Source organism: Amphibalanus amphitrite, unplaced genomic scaffold (assembly GCF_019059575.1).
Source record: "Amphibalanus amphitrite isolate SeventyFive unplaced genomic scaffold, NRLGWU_Aamphi_draft 000673F_arrow, whole genome shotgun sequence".
NCBI classification, from domain to species: Eukaryota; Metazoa; Arthropoda; class Thecostraca; order Balanomorpha; family Balanidae; genus Amphibalanus; species Amphibalanus amphitrite.
Window position 1 is genome coordinate 244,981 of NW_024882167.1, and position 18,559 is coordinate 263,539.

General features: G+C 52.4%; 1 protein-coding gene across 2 annotated transcripts; it reads left to right on the forward strand.

Annotated features, from left to right (window-relative positions):
* The first annotated feature begins 111 nt into the window (after positions 1 to 111).
* Positions 112 to 16,862, forward strand: LOC122364378 (succinate dehydrogenase [ubiquinone] flavoprotein subunit, mitochondrial-like). 2 transcript variants are annotated; one of them, XM_043334687.1, is made up of 12 exons: positions 112 to 277; positions 9,700 to 9,795; positions 10,241 to 10,458; positions 10,850 to 11,027; positions 11,506 to 11,715; positions 12,153 to 12,291; positions 12,602 to 12,770; positions 13,128 to 13,323; positions 13,698 to 13,895; positions 14,787 to 14,978; positions 15,182 to 15,439; positions 16,479 to 16,862. In XM_043334687.1, exons 1-12 carry the CDS (start codon positions 218 to 220, stop codon positions 16,563 to 16,565), a joined length of 2,001 nt encoding a protein of 666 aa, XP_043190622.1. In that variant the 5' UTR covers positions 112 to 217; the 3' UTR covers positions 16,566 to 16,862. The 2 variants fall into 2 exon arrangements, with proteins under 2 accessions (XP_043190622.1, XP_043190623.1); XM_043334688.1 differs by lacking the exon at positions 112 to 277 and adding an exon at positions 8,225 to 9,056.
* Positions 16,863 to 18,559: the final 1,697 nt, after the last annotated feature.

Below are 18,559 nucleotides of genomic sequence, written 5' to 3' on the forward strand. Positions count from 1 at the left end.
AATTTCACAAAAACGGCTTGAAATTTTACAACGTCAAAATACTTATTCCAATCTCCACCATGAAACCACCACTATATTACTTGCTTACAGAACCGTGCGCACAGTGCGCGCAGTTTTATCGTGACGTCAGAGGGTGCTTCCTCAGTGGCGCCCCCTGGCGGGGAACGCGTGCAAAAAGTCCAGCTCTTAGGCATGTCCGAATTTGTGTGTTGGAAACATGGCGGGCCTCTGCCGAGCTGCTGGAGTTCTTTTGGGAAAGGGTCTCTCCCCGATATCGGTGAGTGACTTGAGTTGATGTACCTAAATCACTTTGTTGAATCAGTTCCTTTATATAGAATTGCACCGATAATGCTACGCCAGTCCCGTGTACTCGGCTCGCCTTCGCTCTTGCCCATTACGTAACCTCGTGGATTATGATCATGTTATGTAATGGAGAGGCGACTCTGTACATTGTCTACTTATGAGCTATTTCGCCTTGTGTACTGATGTAGATCATGGTCTTATCAAGACCAGCATATAAAAATTGATACCTTTATCTGTTATAATTGATGTAGGTACCTGGCTTCTGTTTTGTACCTATGTGTTAGTGTTCATTGAATCAGGTATTGTTAAGATAAATTCTAGAAGGTACCCATTGTATTGGATGGTATTAAGCATTAACTGTATGCTTACTGTTTTGAAAATAATAAATTTAGCCTATGCTGATGAATGTATCAAAGAAAACATTCTTTCTTCAGCTTTAATTATTAATTTTAAAAACATATTGATATGATGCTACTCATTAATGTTACATTTCCATGAAATCCTCCTTTTGTACCATCATACGCTCAAATTTGAATGAAAACACCGTTTTGACTATAGCCATTTTTTGATCTTGATCTAGAAACTGTCCATGTACCCTAAAAAGGTATGCTGTAAGCAAAGATGCAAAACCCAACTTAATCTAACATAATGTAAACTGACCTTGCCCAGACCTGCTTCAGGTGGTGGTTAAGCATAACTTATCAATATTATGTTTCAAAGATATAGTAAGTTTCAATGTGTTGTCTCACTTTATGCTTAGAAGCATGTGTTCTTTCCTTTTGTCTTTATTTTGTGAATTCCTGCAATTGTTGGAGAGAACTAAAGGCTTTTATAGCCTATTCATTTGCTTATATTAATTAGTCGTGATCGGGATTCCGTGCCGCGAGGACGTCTCTCATCGAGCTCCGTTCCGATTTTGCTCACGACAGCGCTGTCGGCATAGCGTGTTCGCTTTTTTACGTAAACACTGTTTCGTGTTTGCGCTAGCGGATTGATCGCCTTCTCGACGAATCGAGCGCGAGGATGGCGACGCTGCGCTCGCCGGTAGGATTAAGAAAAACATCGAAAAAAACAAACAGCCGAAAACGCCGGAGGTTCGCGCGTGGCCGTTACGGCTTTGTTCCCAGATAATTTGTCGAAGGGTTCTGAGTCTGAAACCGGTATTTTTGCCGAGGAAAATGATAGTTCAGTGATTACAGTGGCTGCTGCATCCAATGGAGTGACAAGTCCATCTGCTGATCAACCACCAGGTAGGACCAGGGTCCAGAAACTGGAGGGAAGCGTCTACAAACCATTCGGAACCCGCTCTCGTACCTCGAGCGAGGCAGGCAGCGACACATCATATTGCAGGGGAGGACCTGGTAAGGCAGTGTGTGGAGACCCAGTAAGAAACTCAGAAAACGGTGTTTCTTGCGACAGATGCGATAAGTGGTTTCATGCCAGTTGTCAGGGTATCCCGAAGCGAGCTTACGAGGCACTGATCAACTACAAAATGCTGGCTTGGCTCTGTCCTCCTTGCAAGGAGTTGATCAAAAATCAAGAAAGCAACAAGGTGGACTCACTCGAGTCAAAGGTAGATGCACTGGTGGCTAAAATAAGCACCCAATCTGATATCGGACTCAAACATGCGGAACTCCAGGCAAAGGTCGATCAGTTGACTGAGTCTATGAATCAGCATATGAGAAAGTTTTGCATGTCTATGAAAGAGCAAGAGCAGGCAGTACAGGGTCAGACCAAGCTGATCGAGAGGTCAATCAGGGAAAATGCAAGCCAGAAGGTGACATATGCTGAAATGGTAAAGGGAACATGCTCAGAAGTCATTGAAAAAGTGTCTGCCAAGATAAGTGCTATACCACAGAAGTTTACGGCTCATGCATCTTCCAAAGACATGAAGCAGGTTGCTGAGGTGGTAGACAGCTTCATTGACAGAGACCGACGAAAGAACAATCTTGTGATTCACAACATCCCAGAATCTGATGGAAATTCTTCTGAGGTAAGGTGCTCACAGGATATCAGTGCATTCAAAGAGGTGATCAAGGACACCTTTAGCATGAATGTAGCAGTTTCCAGATGTTTCCGGGTAGGCAAGTTGGTGCCAAATAGGCCAAGGCTGCTGATAGTGACACTTGAGACACCAGGGGTAAAGCATGAGATCCTCCGCATGGCCCCCATGCTACGTGGTTCTGAAAGATGGGGAAACATATACATCACCCCAGACTTAACTCGAACCGAGCGAGAGGCAGCCCGCAAGGTGAGAGAAGAGCTTGCAGCCCGCAAAGCAGCAGGTGAGACAAACCTAACCATCCGAAGGGGAAGGGTGGTCAAAATTGGTACCACCCCCAGAAACGAGGCTGTGGAGCACAGTACTGCTGCCTCTGAGGCTGCATCAGGAAGACAAATGGAAGTGAGCACCCGGCTTGACACTGGGTCTTCTCATCCGAACGGCACTTGCCAGGCTCCACATACTGACGACCCCACGGCTGTTGCAGCCGGGCATCAGAGGAGCACTCAGCAATGACTGTCGAACAATAACCAAGTCAGGATCAACAGAGCCAAAGCATTGAAATGCATGTACACAAATGCAGATCAGTTACCTAACAAGAGGGATGACTTGCTGTGTATGATCTCAGATGATTTGCCGGATCTCATTTTCATCACTGAATGTATACCAAAGGCGCAGGTGTCACCCATTGATCTTGCTCTATTGGACTTGCCCTGCTATAATCTCTACACCAGCTTCGATGCAGGTGAATATGGTCTAGGGGCAAAAGGAGCTCGAGGCATATGTGTTTATGTGTCAACAGCCATCCAGGCTGCTGTAATCTCACTTGGGAGGTACTCATCCATTGAGCACCTGTGGATTCAAATCGCACTTCAAGGTACAGATCGGTTGTTGGCCGGCTGTGTATACCGCAGTCCATCTGCGAATCCTACACAGAGTATTGAAGAAGTGGCACTACTCTTTCAAGCTGCAGCAGAAACAGGAGCATCACATCTTTTGATATCAGGGGATTTCAATATGCCGCAAATTGACTGGCACGAATGTTTCTGCTCGGCACCGGCTACACATCTTGCACACCATTTTCTTGCGATGGTGCAGGACTCGTTGCTTTTCCAGCACGTTTTGCATCCAACCAGGTATAGAGAGGGAGACACTCCGAGATGTCTTGACCTTTTATTTACCAATGAAGAGGGGATGCTGTCGGGTCTTAACTATCTCCCAGGTCTCGGCAAAAGTGACCACGTCGTGTTACGTTTCAACGTACACTGCTACACATCTCGAACGTCGTCAGACCAAGTAAGGTTAAATTTCAATCGGGCCAACTTCGACCTGTTAAACGAGAAGATCCGCAATCTGGACTGGCGATGCCTGGCTCATCTAGACATTGAAGAAGGCTTTGAATTCTTCAGAGATACCCTGTCAAGGCTGGTGGCAGCCTGCATCCCCTCAGCTCGTTGTTCCAAGTCCAGGAAGAACATCTACATGAACACGGAGGCACTGAGGATGAAGAAAAAGAAGAACCAGTTGTGGTTGAAGTACTCAATATCGCAGGATCCACTTGATTTGGCCAGGTTCAAGGCATGCAGAAATTCCCTTAGAAGCCTCACCAGGAGCTTGCGTAAAAACTTTGAATCTCAGCTGGCAGCAGATCTAAAGAAGAATCCCAGAGCCTTTTGGCGGTATACGAACTCCAGATTGAAGACGAAGCCGACTCTGGGTGACCTCCGGAACAACACTGGGACACTAGAGAGTAGAGACCACGTTAAGGCAACAATCCTGAACGACTTCTTCGGCTCCGTGTTCACGCAGGAGGAGCTCTCTGAAGTACCTGTTCTCACTGATCGCAGGCCGACACAGGATCTCACCGACATCTCGATAACTCCAGCGGCGGTACAGAGGAAGCTACTAACTCTGAACCCTGCTAGTGCACCGGGACCGGACAACATACACCCACGCGTTCTGCGGGAGACTAGCTCGGCTATCAGCGCTCCACTAGCTGCTCTCTACCGGCGGTCACTCGACACCGGCAAGTTACCACGCGCTTGGTCACTTGGCAGGATTGTGCCCATCTTTAAAAAAGGAGACAAGCAACTGCCCAGCAACTACCGACCGGTGAGCCTGACCTCGGTTGCATGTAAGGTGTTCGAGTCACTGATCCGGGATGAAGTGTATCGGCATTTGACTGACGCACAGCTTCTCTCTGGCAGCCAACATGGGTTTCGTCCTAAGCGTTCATGCAGTTCCCAGTTGATTGAGACACTGAACGACTGGAGTATTGCTCTTGAAGGTCGTCACAGTATCGATGTGATATACCTGGACTTTCAAAAGGCCTTTGACTCGGTCCCTCATCAACGATTGCTGAACAAACTCTGCTGTTACGGCGTCAGAGGTAAACTCTTGAAGTGGATCGAGTCATTTCTGTCAAATCGTTGTCAGCAAGTGGCCGTAAACGGACAACTATCTGAGTGGAAGCAGGTAGCGAGTGGCGTTCCCCAGGGTTCGGTCTTGGGTCCGCTTCTCTTCCTGCTGTTTGTGAACGACCTGCCCGACCTGGTTCGATCGTCAATAAAGCTATTTGCAGACGACACCAAGCTTTACGCTAGTGTGTCCACACTTGGCGATGCGGCGATGATTCAGGCTGACCTTGATGCTCTCGTTCATTGGTCGGAGACTTGGCAGATGCCGTTCAATGAGCACAAGTGCAAGGTCCTTCACCTAGGTCACAGGCGACTTGACAACCAGTACACTATGAGGGATGTCCTCCTTAGTGCCACCGAAGAAGAGAAGGACTTGGGTGTCCTTATCGACTCCGACCTGAAGTTCAGGAGGCATGCTTCAGCAGCTGTAAGAAAAGCCACTCAAATGTTAGCGGTGATACGACGCTCCTTCGTGCTTCTCGATCAGCAAACAGTGCCACTGTTGTACAAATGCCTAGTGAGACCTCATTTGGAGTACGGCAACCTTGTATGGGGCCCGCACAACAGAGCTGACCAGAAACTCGTTGAAAGAGTTCAACGTAGAGCTACTCGGCTGGTAGCAAGTCTCCGTCAACTGCCCTACGAAGACCGACTTAGGACTCTGAAGTTGCCGTCTCTATACTACAGGCGAAGAAGAGGCGACATGATAGCGACCTACCAGATCTTCCATGGCGGCATAGATGTGGATCCAACCAGTTTATTCACGCTCGCTACCGACACTTCTACGAGAGGCCACCAGTTCAAGATCCGGAAAGTCCCAGCTTCAAGCAGAGTCAGGAGGTCAGCTTTTGCCATTCGTGTGGTAAACGACTGGAATGGGCTGCCGGCCGAGGTTGTTGGCTCTCCTTCGCTGAACGTATTCAAAAGCCGCCTGGACGCCCACTGGGCTTCGCTTCAGTATCTGGTGCCTGACACTGATTGAGTCGAGTCAAAACGGAACACATGAGTTCGATGAGAGCGGGACCTCCAGGCCTTAGTGCCTTTACAATATCCCGATCACTTTAAGACTAAGACTTAAGACTTATTTAGGTTAAATATTTTTTTCAAGACATTAAGATATTAATAATTTAATCATGCTGCTTATTCTAGTAAGTAGTAGGTACCTTTTTCTCCACCTTGTTGTGATGAAGGCTAAAGGTCAAGCTACACGGGACACTTTTTCGGTTTTTGATTTTTCGGTTTTTCGCTTTTTCGGTTCGATTTATCGCTTTTTCGCGTCGGTTTTTCGATTTTTCGATTTATCGCTTCGTGACTTGAGTTTTTCGAGTTTCATTGATTTTTGTTTAGTTGGAACGCGCTGTGCATTGTGCAACCGCCAGCTCTTTTTATTTTGTTTGCAACCAGTGCAATGCGTTGGTCGCAGTTTTGCCTAGGGGCTTTAGGGGTCTGTTTTGTTGTCTGTTTTAACAGATGGAAATTACTTAAAATAGATCTCGTCTGTTTTGTAGTAGGAAATTGGCTTGACTAAACTTCCAGCAGCTACTAACCGGCGCCCCGCTGCTCCTGGATTTCCACGCCCTGCTGGTAGGGGAAACAACCCTTCTAACTTGGCTCCTGAGCCACGTAGCGACACGCCGTAGGCGACACTTGAAAAAGCTAAAAAAAATAAGGAACAAACTGCTTCGGCCATTTTTAGGTCAGGTGTAGGCCAAAGGGCAGGTCACCAAAGGTCATCGAAGGTAAAATGTCGCCAATATCTACAGGTCAAACTTCGACAATTTTCGACAAATCGGTCCATAGCTCAGGAATGGATAGAGCTGTAGCACCACGGGGCGCGGAGAGGCGCAATCAAACGTTCTTTTAACGTTCATCCGCTAGCATGTCCTCAGATTTGACGTAAGGTCCACGGTTTATCCTGCAGGGGCATAAACGTCCAAAATAGACGACTCTGCAAAAACAGTTTTTCCGCAATAACTTTTGACTCTAAACTTGCACGAGCTTTCCTTCACCAGAAACGTGTTTCTCTGGTCGAGACGCTTCGAATGAACCTTAAGCTAACTGGACTGGTCTAGGTCATGACCTGGCCGGAAAGTTCGTGATACATATCAGTCGATTTGTATCGTCCAGTGGAACACATCGAATGTGTTTTCATCGCTCTATAGTAGCATGCCTTTACCGAAATTTATTACCGAAAATTGTGCATACCTTTCGCGACCTGATATGACCTCAGGGCATAACAAGGGGTCACGGGTGCCATATTCCGGTTCATTGTGTCATGTGTACCTACTTGCATAGGCGTAGGAACAGCTGGAACATTCTGAGTGCAGAAATCCAACCATCGCCTGTGGAGCTGGGGGGAGCGGCACCGGGTATCTTATTCTCTCTCTATTTTGGAATGTATATCGCCACCGATAAAAACGGTTTCATGCGGGAGGCTCATTGCGATCTTCGAGGGGTGTACGCAGTAGCGGCGGAACACCTTCAATTAAAAGGGATGAATTGACCACATCTGGATGAATTTCAGGTCGAAGTCAGGTCAAGGTCAGGTCAAGTGAGGTCAAATTTTGAAGTTGGTTGTTAAGACCTACAAAGGTGTCTGTCTGATGCAGTTTTTCACGGCGAATCGAATGGTGCTATTTTGTTTCCGTACGAGGTCTAGAACTTCCAGAAAATTCACTTGTCAAAAATTGTGTGTGTCGTGACGTCATAAAATTTTGAAACTCTCGTATTTTCGAACCGATTCTTCTAAAAATTGGTAAGTTGGTGCACATAGACCACTTCTCTGACATATATTTCGCTTTTTTCGATACACTAAAAATTTTGGATTTATAATTATTTTCCCAAACAAGTCAGTTTTTTTGAAGAAAAAAGTTTTGGGCCAAAATCAAAAATTTTCAAAAAACCGAGATAGCCATTTGATAGACGAAGTAGAATCACGTATAGCCTAATTGTTACGTCTTGATTCCTTTAAAAATGGAGATGTTAGCGGCGTTTGAAATGTTGCCGTTTTTAGGCGAAAATGGCGGACATGACGTCACCTAAACGTCATTTTCTCAAAAATTTTCCGATGGATTTCGCTAAAATTTTCAGGCAACGTGTTAAATTGATGTATGATAAGGTACTGAAAGTTTGACGTCGCTGGTGTAACGCGTTTAGAAGTTATTGGCGAAAAACGGGAGGGGGCAGATTCTGCCCCTCCCCCCCAGCGGGGCGCGGGCTAGCAGGGCGCGGCTAGAAGCATGATGAACAGATTTTACAAAAGATGAAATAAATACGTGCATATATCTCGCATAATTAACCGCTATTCAATCCTTTCACGTGGATAATATGTGCACTGCATACCTACACTGAAATACTATTGAGCGATTACGTTCCTTCCTTTCCATTAGGAGTACCGAAATGTGAATCGTCGGAAACATGCATCAGTATCACCACATCGTCACGTGCTGAAGCCGAAAAAGTCAAGATTACTTGGAAAAGCTGATTGTCGATCCAAACTTTTGGGTTGGATGAGTCGCTTCGTTTTTTCGCTTTTTCGATTTTTAGAGTCGCTTTTTCGCTTTTTAGAGTCGTTTTTTCGATTTTTCGCGTCGCTTTTTCGAGTTGCTGATTTCGTTTTTTCGGTTTCGCTGCCGTGGAGCTACACCAATGTTATCAAGTGAAGCTGATCGTCTACTGAAGCCGAAAAAGCGAAAAAACGAAACGAAAAACCGAAAAAGTGTGCCGTGGAGCCTGTACTTAACATTTGTGCTTGTGTTTATGCATCATTCAATGTTAAACTTGCACCTACATAGCAGAAGCTCACCAATTATCATTGATGACTCTAGAAAACCATAATTAAGTTTGAAAATCACTTAATAGCAAAACATTGCTGATATGAATACTAATAGTAGTCCAAACACCACTACACAAATACATTCTGGAAATGCCTATTGTTTGCTAACATTTGTCAACCTGATTTTGATTCACTGGTGATAAGCTGCACTACAAATACTTTGAGGTAGCAACTGAGCATGTTTTCTTTTCTGTATGAAGCAGACATACTGCTCCATTTTGATGTTAAATTTTGAATGCTGATCTTTTTTAGGGTTATTCCAGACCTTAAAATAATTTGAACTGAAGGGAAAGCTCATGCTCATGATATCTACCTACCTAACTTTACCAGAGGAATTCAGTAAATAAGATAGTTAAAAAATACACTTCATCTTACTGTGCTTGTGAGAATGTGCTAACTTCGTCAGAATGACTCCCTGCATCCTAGTAATAAACGCAACACATGCTGTGAAAATTTCTGCCACCATTGGAAATAAAAGTGAAGTTGACTTGGTAAGGAGGTCAGTGAAATAACCTTTGATTGTCTCTACTCTCTCATAGAAGTGTACTAGGCAATAGGGGTGAAATACATAACAGAGTAAAAACATGTGATGCACAGGGATACCACTCTCTCAAATACAGCAGGTTAGTTCTTTTGGGAAGCCTAAAATTTATATCCGGCTGCTAAAGAGACAGTCAGTGTAGTAGAGTGACAGATACTTTCCAGTTTTGATAAATAGGTACAATTATAATATTTTACCAAAAGGAATGAAACAGCTAGGTCCTGTCGAATGGCTGACGGTATGGCAGGCTGTTTGACTGCCATTGACCAGGGACCATCAGGGCTGCAGTGTTGGCTGAAACCACGCTGATTTACCCCGCGTTCGATGTCTCTCGGACGACGAAGATTCTATGCCATCCGGCCAATCACATTCCACAGCCGCAGCCGAGCCCCCGCTGACCTTGAACGGGATTGGCCGGACGACGTAGAATCTTCGCCGTCCGAGAGACATCGAACGCGGGGTTAGGCTGAGACTCAGGTGGTGAATACACCAGGCCCCTGGTCAGCTGACTGCTGGTACCATGTGTAGTTGATGTTCCACGAATCTATGTATGTGTATGTGCAAGGCTGTGCCTGGTGTCTGACCCATGCTGGTGTTGCAGGGGTCCCTAGCTGGCCGGGCTGTGGCAGCGCCAAGAAGCTTCCACTTCACGATCGAGGGCCGCCAGACCAGCGGCAATGTGTCGCGCTCAGCTCAGGTGAGGGCCGGCGCCGCGCTGCCGGCCGCAGACGGTCTGACTGCGCCGCTCCCGCGGTAGGGAATGTGCCGATCCAGGCGCGGCTATGAGTGACTGCCAGTCGGTTCCTCTGAATCTGCTGCTGCGCGGGCTGGGCCTGCTGACCTCTGTCGCCTTGCTGTGCTGTACATACGCCGGTCTCAGCCGGTCGGGGTCTGTGTGTGTCCGGCAGTGCCGTGCTGTGCTGTGCTGTGCTGTGCTGTGCTGTACTGTGCTGTACATACGCCGGTCTCAGCCGGTCCGTGTCTGTCTGCCGGGCAGATCTCGCCGTGTTGCACTGTGCTGTGTTGTGCTGTGCTGTGCGCCCTGCTCAGCCGGTGGGTGTCTGTATATGTCCGGCAGTGCCGTGCTGTGATGTGATGTGCGCCCTGCTCACCGGGTCGGTGTCTCTGTGTGTGTCCGGCAGATCTCGCGCGACTACCCGGTGGTGGACCACACGTACGACGCCGTGGTGGTGGGCGCCGGCGGCGCCGGGCTGCGCGCCGCCTTCGGCCTCGTCGAGGAGGGCTTCCGCACGGCCGTCATCACCAAACTGTTCCCGACCCGGTCGCACACGGTCGCCGCGCAGGGCGGCATCAACGCCGCGCTGGGCAACATGGAGGATGACAACTGGCAGTGGCACATGTGAGTTCCCGGTGGCGTGGGGTTCCGGGCAGTGGCACATGTGAGTCCCCGGTGGCGTGGGGTTCAGGGCAGTGGCACGTCATGTTAGTTCCCGGACGCGTGTAGTTCAGGCCAGGGTCTGCTGAGACGTTACAGGGAGGGGTGATAGGTACAGCCCTTCCGGCCTGGGACGCTAGGGAGCAGGGGGCGATGTTAGGTCTGTCAGTGCTCTTTGGTTGCCAATTAGGAGTGTGTGGGTGCCAGTTGGAGTTATGTGGGTGTCGGTTGAGAGTATAGAGAGGTGTAGCTACGACTATCCCAGGTCACCCATCGCTCCAACCAGTCCCAGGTCAATGACCGTGCTGTGACACTTGACCTGGGGTCGCTGACGTTGCGGCGCCGCTGGCCGCAGGTACGACACGGTGAAGGGCTCCGACTGGCTGGGCGACCAGGACGCCATCCACTACATGACCCGCGAGGCGCCCAAGGCCGTCATCGAGCTGGAGCACTACGGCATGCCCTTCAGCCGCACCAACGAGGGCAAAATCTACCAGCGCGCCTTCGGCGGACAGTCGCTCAAGTTCGGAAAGGTGCGTCCCCGCCACACCTGCCGCTGGGCTGTTAGGTGTTAGCTACGTTCGTATTGGTATCATCATATTGGTATTCTGAGTCCGATAGTGATTTGCTTCATTAGTGTAAGCCCACTGTTGCTCCAACATGCGCTTATGGATCATCTAGCATATGACGTTATCCGATAACCGGATCACGATCATTTGTTTGCCACACGCCAAATCCAAAATGAACAGGGCTTCCATTCCAAACAGTATCATATAATGAAATTCCGCTGATCTTCCCGGTTGCGTTTCGCTAGCATCAATCGACCTAAACATCGGCACTGGCCTCAGAATAATAAGCTCATGCGCTCATGGATAGCCTGGTTATCTAGATTCGTGCCTTGCGTGACAGTTAACTGTACCAGCTCGGCCCGTGGGTGAGTGGCAGGCCCTGTCGGTGACCAGTCTGTCGGCGATTAGATGTCCGTGACCAGCTGTGTGCCGGCGTCCACAGGGCGGCCAGGCGCACCGCTGCTGCTGCGTGGCCGACCGGACGGGCCACTCGCTGCTGCACACCCTGTACGGACAGTCGCTGCGCTACGACTGCAACTACTTCATCGAGTACTTCGCGCTCGACCTGCTGATGGAGGATGGCGAGTGCCGCGGCGTCATCGCGCTCTGCCTCGAGGACGGCTCGCTGCACCGGTTCCGCGCCAAGAACACGGTCAGTCGACGGCAGAGGCCGGCCCGGGGAGAGTACAGAGACTGATAGCGAGATTCCAGTGTAATATCTACCCTCTGCAGCCCGTCGACTCCATGACCATTATGGCACCCACTGTAGGATCCCCGACCATTCAGGCCCAGGGTAGCATCCAGCTTGAGGTCACTTCTACCTTTTTGATCGTTCTTACTGCTTACGTGATGCTTCATATTTATTTTGATTATTTTGAGCTGTGTCTTTTTTTGCGAACCAGTGTTTTGGAAGAGTTCTCCAGTTCATTTCGATATCATTCTTCAAAGTGGCTGTGTTTGAGGCAGTGCATATGACTGTCACGGTTTAAGCGCTTTTTTTTTAGAGTCGTTACCTACAATACGATCCTCACGTTAGTGACAGTATGCCGGTTGGTGTGTTGTCTGACTGGGACGGGTGTGCGCGGTCAGGTGCTGGCCACCGGCGGCTACGGACGCGCCTACTTCTCGTGTACCAGCGCGCACACGTCGACCGGCGACGGCTCTGCCATGGTCACGCGCGCCGGCCTGGCCAACCAGGACATGGAGTTTGTCCAGTTCCACCCCACTGGTGAGGACGGGGGCCGGGGACCGGGAGACGGAGAGTGTGCCCGGCTCCTGAAGGGAGTCTCAGCCGATACTAGAGCCGATGTAATGGAACCAGGTTGGAATAGATCACCGCTGTCGAGTGTTACCCCACCCAGTCCTATAACGGTGCCACACAGACGGATCAGACGATATTAAACGGAGACATGGGCAGGGACGAGCCGGCGCTCGGCGAATTACTGCTGTCACTCCGTCGGTGACACCTCCCGTCCCCAAGGCGACCTGTCAGTGGCCCCACCCCATCCGTCGGTGACCGCTCCCCCTCCCCCCGTCAGGTATTTACGGCGCCGGCTGCCTGATCACTGAGGGCTGCCGCGGCGAGGGCGGCTACCTCATCAACTCGGAGGGCGAGCGCTTCATGGAGCGCTACGCGCCCGTCGCCAAGGACCTGGCCTCGCGCGACGTCGTCTCGCGCAGTATGACCATCGAGATCCGCGAGGGCAGGTGAGGGCTGCGGCGGACCGGACGGCCGACGGGGTCTGCCGGCGCGGGCAGACAGTCGGGGTGTGGTGGCCGGGGCCAGTGACGCGGCAGGCGCGCGGGCGCTGGCATCCATCTCCTGACGATGTTATGTAACGAGGCTTGGTCACCACAAAAACAAGCTGTCACCCAGTTTTTGTGGGGATGGGAGAGCTGGGAATGAGACCTCTGCCAAATGTATGACGTGGTTCATCAGCGGGTAGGTAGTGTCGTATCATGTACTACTCCAAGCCACCCCGAAACTGATCCCTGTTCGGAGTGAAGTGTGTCAATGGGCGCCTGTGTGACGCTGACCTGACCTGTGTGCGCGGTGGGCGGCAGGGGCGTGGGTCCGGAGAAGGACCACGTGTACCTGCAGCTGCACCACCTGCCGCCCGACCAGCTGGCCGCCCGGCTGCCCGGCATCTCCGAGACGGCCATGATCTTCGCCGGCGTGGACGTGACGCGCGAGCCGATCCCCGTGCTGCCGACGGTGCACTACAACATGGGCGGTGTGCCGACCAACTTCCGAGGACAGGTGAGCCGCAGTGGGGCCGACTGTCGAGGATAGGTGAGCCGCAGTGGGGCCGACTGTCGGGGACAGGTGAGCCGCAGTGGGGCCGACTGTCGGGGACAGGTGAGCCGCAGTGGGGCCGACTGTCGGGGACAGGTGAGCCGCAGTGGGGCCGACTGTCGGGGACAGGTGAGCCGCAGTGGGGCCGACTATTTGCGGTCATGTGCCATTGAGCCGTCACTGGTGAGCGGCAGTCGCAGCTGGGACTGCGAGCAGGCCTCTACCTGCCAGTGACCGTACTCTCGCCGGGCTGGACCGTGCTCCCGCCGTGTGTGACCGCCGTGTGTGACCGCCCCCCCCCCCGCCTCTGACCGCCCCCCCCCCCCCCGCTCGTCCAGGTGATCCAGCACGTGAACGGCGAGGACCAGGTGGTGCCGGGCCTGTTCGCCGCCGGAGAGGCCGGCTGCGCCTCCGTGCACGGCGCCAACCGGCTGGGCGCCAACTCGCTGCTGGACCTGGTGGTGTTCGGCCGCGCCTGCGCGCACGCCATCGCCGCCGACCACCGGCCCGGCGACGCCATCGGGCCCGTCAGCGAGGTGAGCGCGTGCCGCCGGCCCCCGCCCCCGCGGACGCCCTCCCCGGCCGAGGGTATTTATAGGCGGGCGCCGTTGGACGTGTGCCCGCCGCCCGCGCGCCCAGCTGTTACACAACCGGCTGGCGGCGGTCGATCGGCGGCCCCCGCCCCGTTACGTAACGGACAAGGTCGCCGTCACCGGGGCGTGTTTTGCCCGTCTCAGCTGCGGGCGCGTTATGCGTTGATAATCGCGATCAAAAGCCGATTTGTTTATTTATGCAATGCCGTTAACAATATTTTAACATGGCCTACGGTTTTCATTTTGCGATTATTTAGTCGAAACGGGATCATCGATTTTAACGATAGCGGGTTTCACTACTCAGTTTGTTTTATTGTCCAGCCAGGCAATTTGTGCCTGACATGTATAATGTAGGGTGATAGACCTACCTACCCTGCTAGTATCCTTGACAATCGGCTGGATCGTGATTCCGGTGGGGCAATCCCACTCCCTCGACACCGTCCCACTGCCTCAGTACCGTCCCGCTTCCTCAGAACCGTCCCACTGCCTCAGTACTGTCCCACGTCTCAGTACAATGCTACTGTCTCATTATGAACCCACTGTGTCAGTTCCAACTCCCTCAGTACCGTCTCACTGTTTCAGTAGGTACGATCTTGCTCCTTCAGGTGTTTCTAGCTTCCGCGTCTGGCTCTGTCCGCCCTCCTGACCTGTTCAGCTGTCTCTGATGACCGGGCACCAGGACAGCAGTTCTGTACCGTCCGTCGCGCAGCCGACCCCGCCGTCCTCCTCGCTAACCCCCGTGTCTGTGTGTGTCTGTGTGTGGTCAGAACGCCGGCGAGTCGTCAGTATCGCTGTTCTGACCCCATGTCTCTGTGACTGTCTGTGTGCGGTCAGAACGCCGGCGAGTCGTCGGTGGCCAACCTGGACACGCTGCGCCACGCCGACGGCACCACGCCCACGGCCAACCTGCGCATGCAGATGCAGAAGACGATGCAGAACCACGCGGCCGTGTTCCGCACCGGCGAGGTGCTCCAGGAGGGCTGCAACAAGATGGCCGAGGTGTACGAGAACATGGAGGACCTCAAGGTGGGTGTGCCGCGCACGGCCGGACGCCGGGGGACGGCGGGCTGACGGGCGGCACGGGCCGACGAACGGACAGGCGGGGTAGGCGGCTGCAGCGGCGGGGACGGGCCGCCGGAGCTAACGGCTGGTGTCCCTTCGAACTGGACGCCAATACGTGTCAACTAGCGGTGCTTGTAACACATCTGACCGCGCGGTGCCTTCCGCAGCTGTCTGACCGCGGCCTGGTCTGGAACACGGACCTGGTCGAGACGCTGGAGCTGCAGAACTGCATGCTGAACGCCATGCAGACCATCTTCTCGGCCGAGGCGCGCAAGGAGTCGCGCGGCGCTCACGCGCGCGAGGACTTCCAGCACCGTATCGACGAGCTGGACTACAGCAAGCCGCTGGAGGGCCAGCAGGAGGTGCCGCTGGAGCAGCACTGGAGGAAGCACACGCTCAGCAAGGTGGACATCGCCACTGGAGAGGTGGGTGACCGGGCGACGACCGGGGCAGCACGGTGCTGAACTAACGCTCTAGGCCATTCACACTCCAGCAACCAAAAGATGTTTTGGATCTTTTTTTATCTTCCTATCCCCACGACCCTAGTTTTTGCTTTTGAATTAGAATGGCATAGATCTTGATGACTTATTCTATGAGTGAATAATGGTCAAGTTCTGGCGAATAAGCCACAATATCAGCTCTGGGGTCGCCTTTGGGATTCGTTCTCGTCCAGTTATCAAATCATGCTGAATACAATACAACAGTTCAATAGCCATTTAGATGCCCTTCGAATTTGGACGTGTTCATGACTTTCCGCCATTACGTAGCATTGATAAGCATGACGTCCGGATGCTATATTGTCTGCAGTGTGACAAAGGGCGCTGTCTGACCGCTGCAGTGTGACAATGGGCGCTGTCTGACTGCTGCAGTGTGACAATGGGCGCTGTCTGACCGCTGCAGTGTGACAATGGGTGCTGTCTGACCGCTGCAGTGTGACAATGGGTGCTGTCTGACCGCTGCAGTGTGACAATGGGTGCTGTCTGACCGCTGCAGTGTGACAATGGGCGCTGTCTGACCGCTGCAGTGTGACAATGGGCGCTGTCTGACCGCTGTAGTGTGACAATGGGTGCTGTCTGACCGCTGTAGTGTGACAATGGGTGCTGTCCGGCCGCTGCAGTGTGACAATGGGTGCTGTCTGACCGCTGCAGTGTGACAATGGGTGCTGTCTGACCGCTGCAGTGTGACAATGGGCGCTGTCTGACCGCTGCAGTGTGACAATGGGCGCTGTCTGACCGCTGCAGTGTGACAATGGGCGCTGTCTGACCGCTGCAGTGTGACAATGGGTGCTGTCCGGCCGTGTGTTATACCCGTCCGCTGGAGGGTGCCGCTGACCGGGCGATACACCCGTCCGCTGGTGGGCGCTGCTGTCTGACCGGGCGATACACCCGTCCGCTGGGGGGCGCCGCTGACCGGGCGATACACCTGCCCGCTGGTGAGCGCTGCTGACGGCGTGCTCCGTTCCAGGTGGAGCTGACATACCGGCCCGTCATCGACCACACGCTGGACGACCGGGAGTGCGCCACCGTGCCGCCGGCCATCCGCTCCTACTAGACGGGCGCGTGCCGTGCGGCCGACCGGCCCGGTCTGCCGCACAGGCCGGGCGGCGGCGCACCGACGGCGCCGGTATTTATGTCAGAGACCATATTGATGTGTTGCGTGTGTAAATACATGACCTCTGTGAAGTTGGGTGAGTGAAAGTGCGATGTGGCTGTTCAGTTGAGACGACTGGCTGGCGCCCAGTCGCACACACGGTGGTATGGCACTTCAGTAGCGACGTTATGGGCTCATTTCAGGTGTGATGTGATATTGTAGATCAGTGAATACATGCTTTAATGCCATCCAACCACACTCGCTGTTTGGTCGAAGCAGACCTTCCCCACATCGGCGGGTTCTTTATGAGTGTGTGACTACTGGTAAGGGGCAGAATAGATTATGACGTGGCCTATTGGCAGGGGGCTGATTTGGATATCGGTGGCTGGTGAAGACAGCGGATGACGGGATGATGCTGGTGAGGGCGTGTGGATCCGCTTTCGGATTCTCGCCGTGCGGGGAATCGTAACTACCCGGTAGTCCTGACTGGGTCCCGCCATCCCCGGAAGTTCTTGCATCATGTAGGTACAGCTAGGTAGTGGCGCGGGCGCAACTGAGGCCGGTACCTGTTTGTATATAGCTACATCTCTGGCTGGCCAAACTAGAATCCTTAACCAAAATTTTAGGTGTCTCTTTTCTTTTCTTGGGTTTGGTTCTTTTCGTAAAATGAGCCCATTTGAGACTTGCAATGACATTAGGGTCTACAAGGGTAAATTCTGGGTGGCCAGCATGGTACCCCGCCAAGGCTAAGCATGTCTCGAGGGACAGGCTACCCAGAAGACCCAGCCTCTCGTGAGCAGCTACCTGCAGCCAACGGGTTTTGGCACTCGGTTCTCATAGTATGAAAAAATTCCGAGTTTGCTTGCTAGGAGTTCCGCAAAAATAAAGCACGCCACCAAGGCCATGCTCTCATTGGAGTTGCTGGATGAGATTCATGAATTGAATTAATGTGAGTCGGATGGTGGCGACCGTTGAGCCCGAACAGGGCCGGATTTTACTGAGGCGTGGAGCCTAAGGGATAAGAATTTGTGCGTCCCGACGATAGATGAGAGTGGCTGCAGGAATACCAAAACATCGTCTTTTATGTCATTTCGTGAAAAAACCGAGGTAAAATTATTCTGAAGTTATACAGGATTTAAAAAAAGGAAAATGGCTTATTGCAACCGTTTTCAGTGCAACTTCCAGAAATCAATGCCAAGGCTAAAATGTAAACCGTAAAGGTGGAGCATTGACCTATAATAGACTAGACACACTTCTTGACTTTTGGTAATGTTCCCCGACGGTGCTGTAAGGGGGGATCGACATGTTCCGAACCTCCACTTATGAAGCTGTTGTATGGCACACATGTCCGGAGACATCCCATGAGGCAGTTCCGTGAGTTTCAAGTTTGTACTCTGTCCCGCTTCTGAAAAACAGGCGCCCGAAAATTGCCGTTCCTCCATAGACTTTACATTGGCTGGCCGCCGGGATCCCCCCTTCCATGCTGTGGCGGTGCTGGAAATGGTGGCGCTAGTGTCGCTAGGCGGGAACGGCTGGCCGGCAGCCGTACGCATGGCAGTAGTGCGTCTAGTCTTGTATAGGTCAATGAGGTGGAGGCAGTGTCGTACTGCGCTGTGGGTAGCGCGTGGCTGGACGGACGGTCCGTGACAATCTATTGATCTGTGGCTGATCTATTAGAGTGTCCGTCCGAGAGCCGTACGACGGCTGACAGAGCCTGGGGGTCGCGAACTGGTGTGGTAATCGTTACGCCCACCTGGGACGCCCGAGTCGGTACGGCACTTGCGGTGTCGTAACCGGATCGGCGGGAACCAGCAGAACGCTGTTGGACCGGCGGTGAAAGTCGGAACCGAGCACTCGCCCACCAGTGGGCGTCTGGTCGAGCAGGTCTACCCGCTAAGGCAGCCTGAGCACGAACCAGTGGCAGGGTCCGATCAATGACCGTGGTCCGACCAGGG

Bases quoted from the DNA above. Each gene is read 5' to 3' on its own strand.
- LOC122364378 (XM_043334687.1), top strand. From the start codon at position 218: ATGGCGGGCCTCTGCCGAGCTGCTGGAGTTCTTTTGGGAAAGGGTCTC. The intron at 11,028-11,505 runs GTGCGTCCCCGC...CGGCGTCCACAG, and splicing joins AGTCGCTCAAGTTCGGAAAG to GGCGGCCAGGCGCACCGCTG. The intron at 14,979-15,181 runs GTGGGTGTGCCG...TGCCTTCCGCAG, and splicing joins AGAACATGGAGGACCTCAAG to CTGTCTGACCGCGGCCTGGT.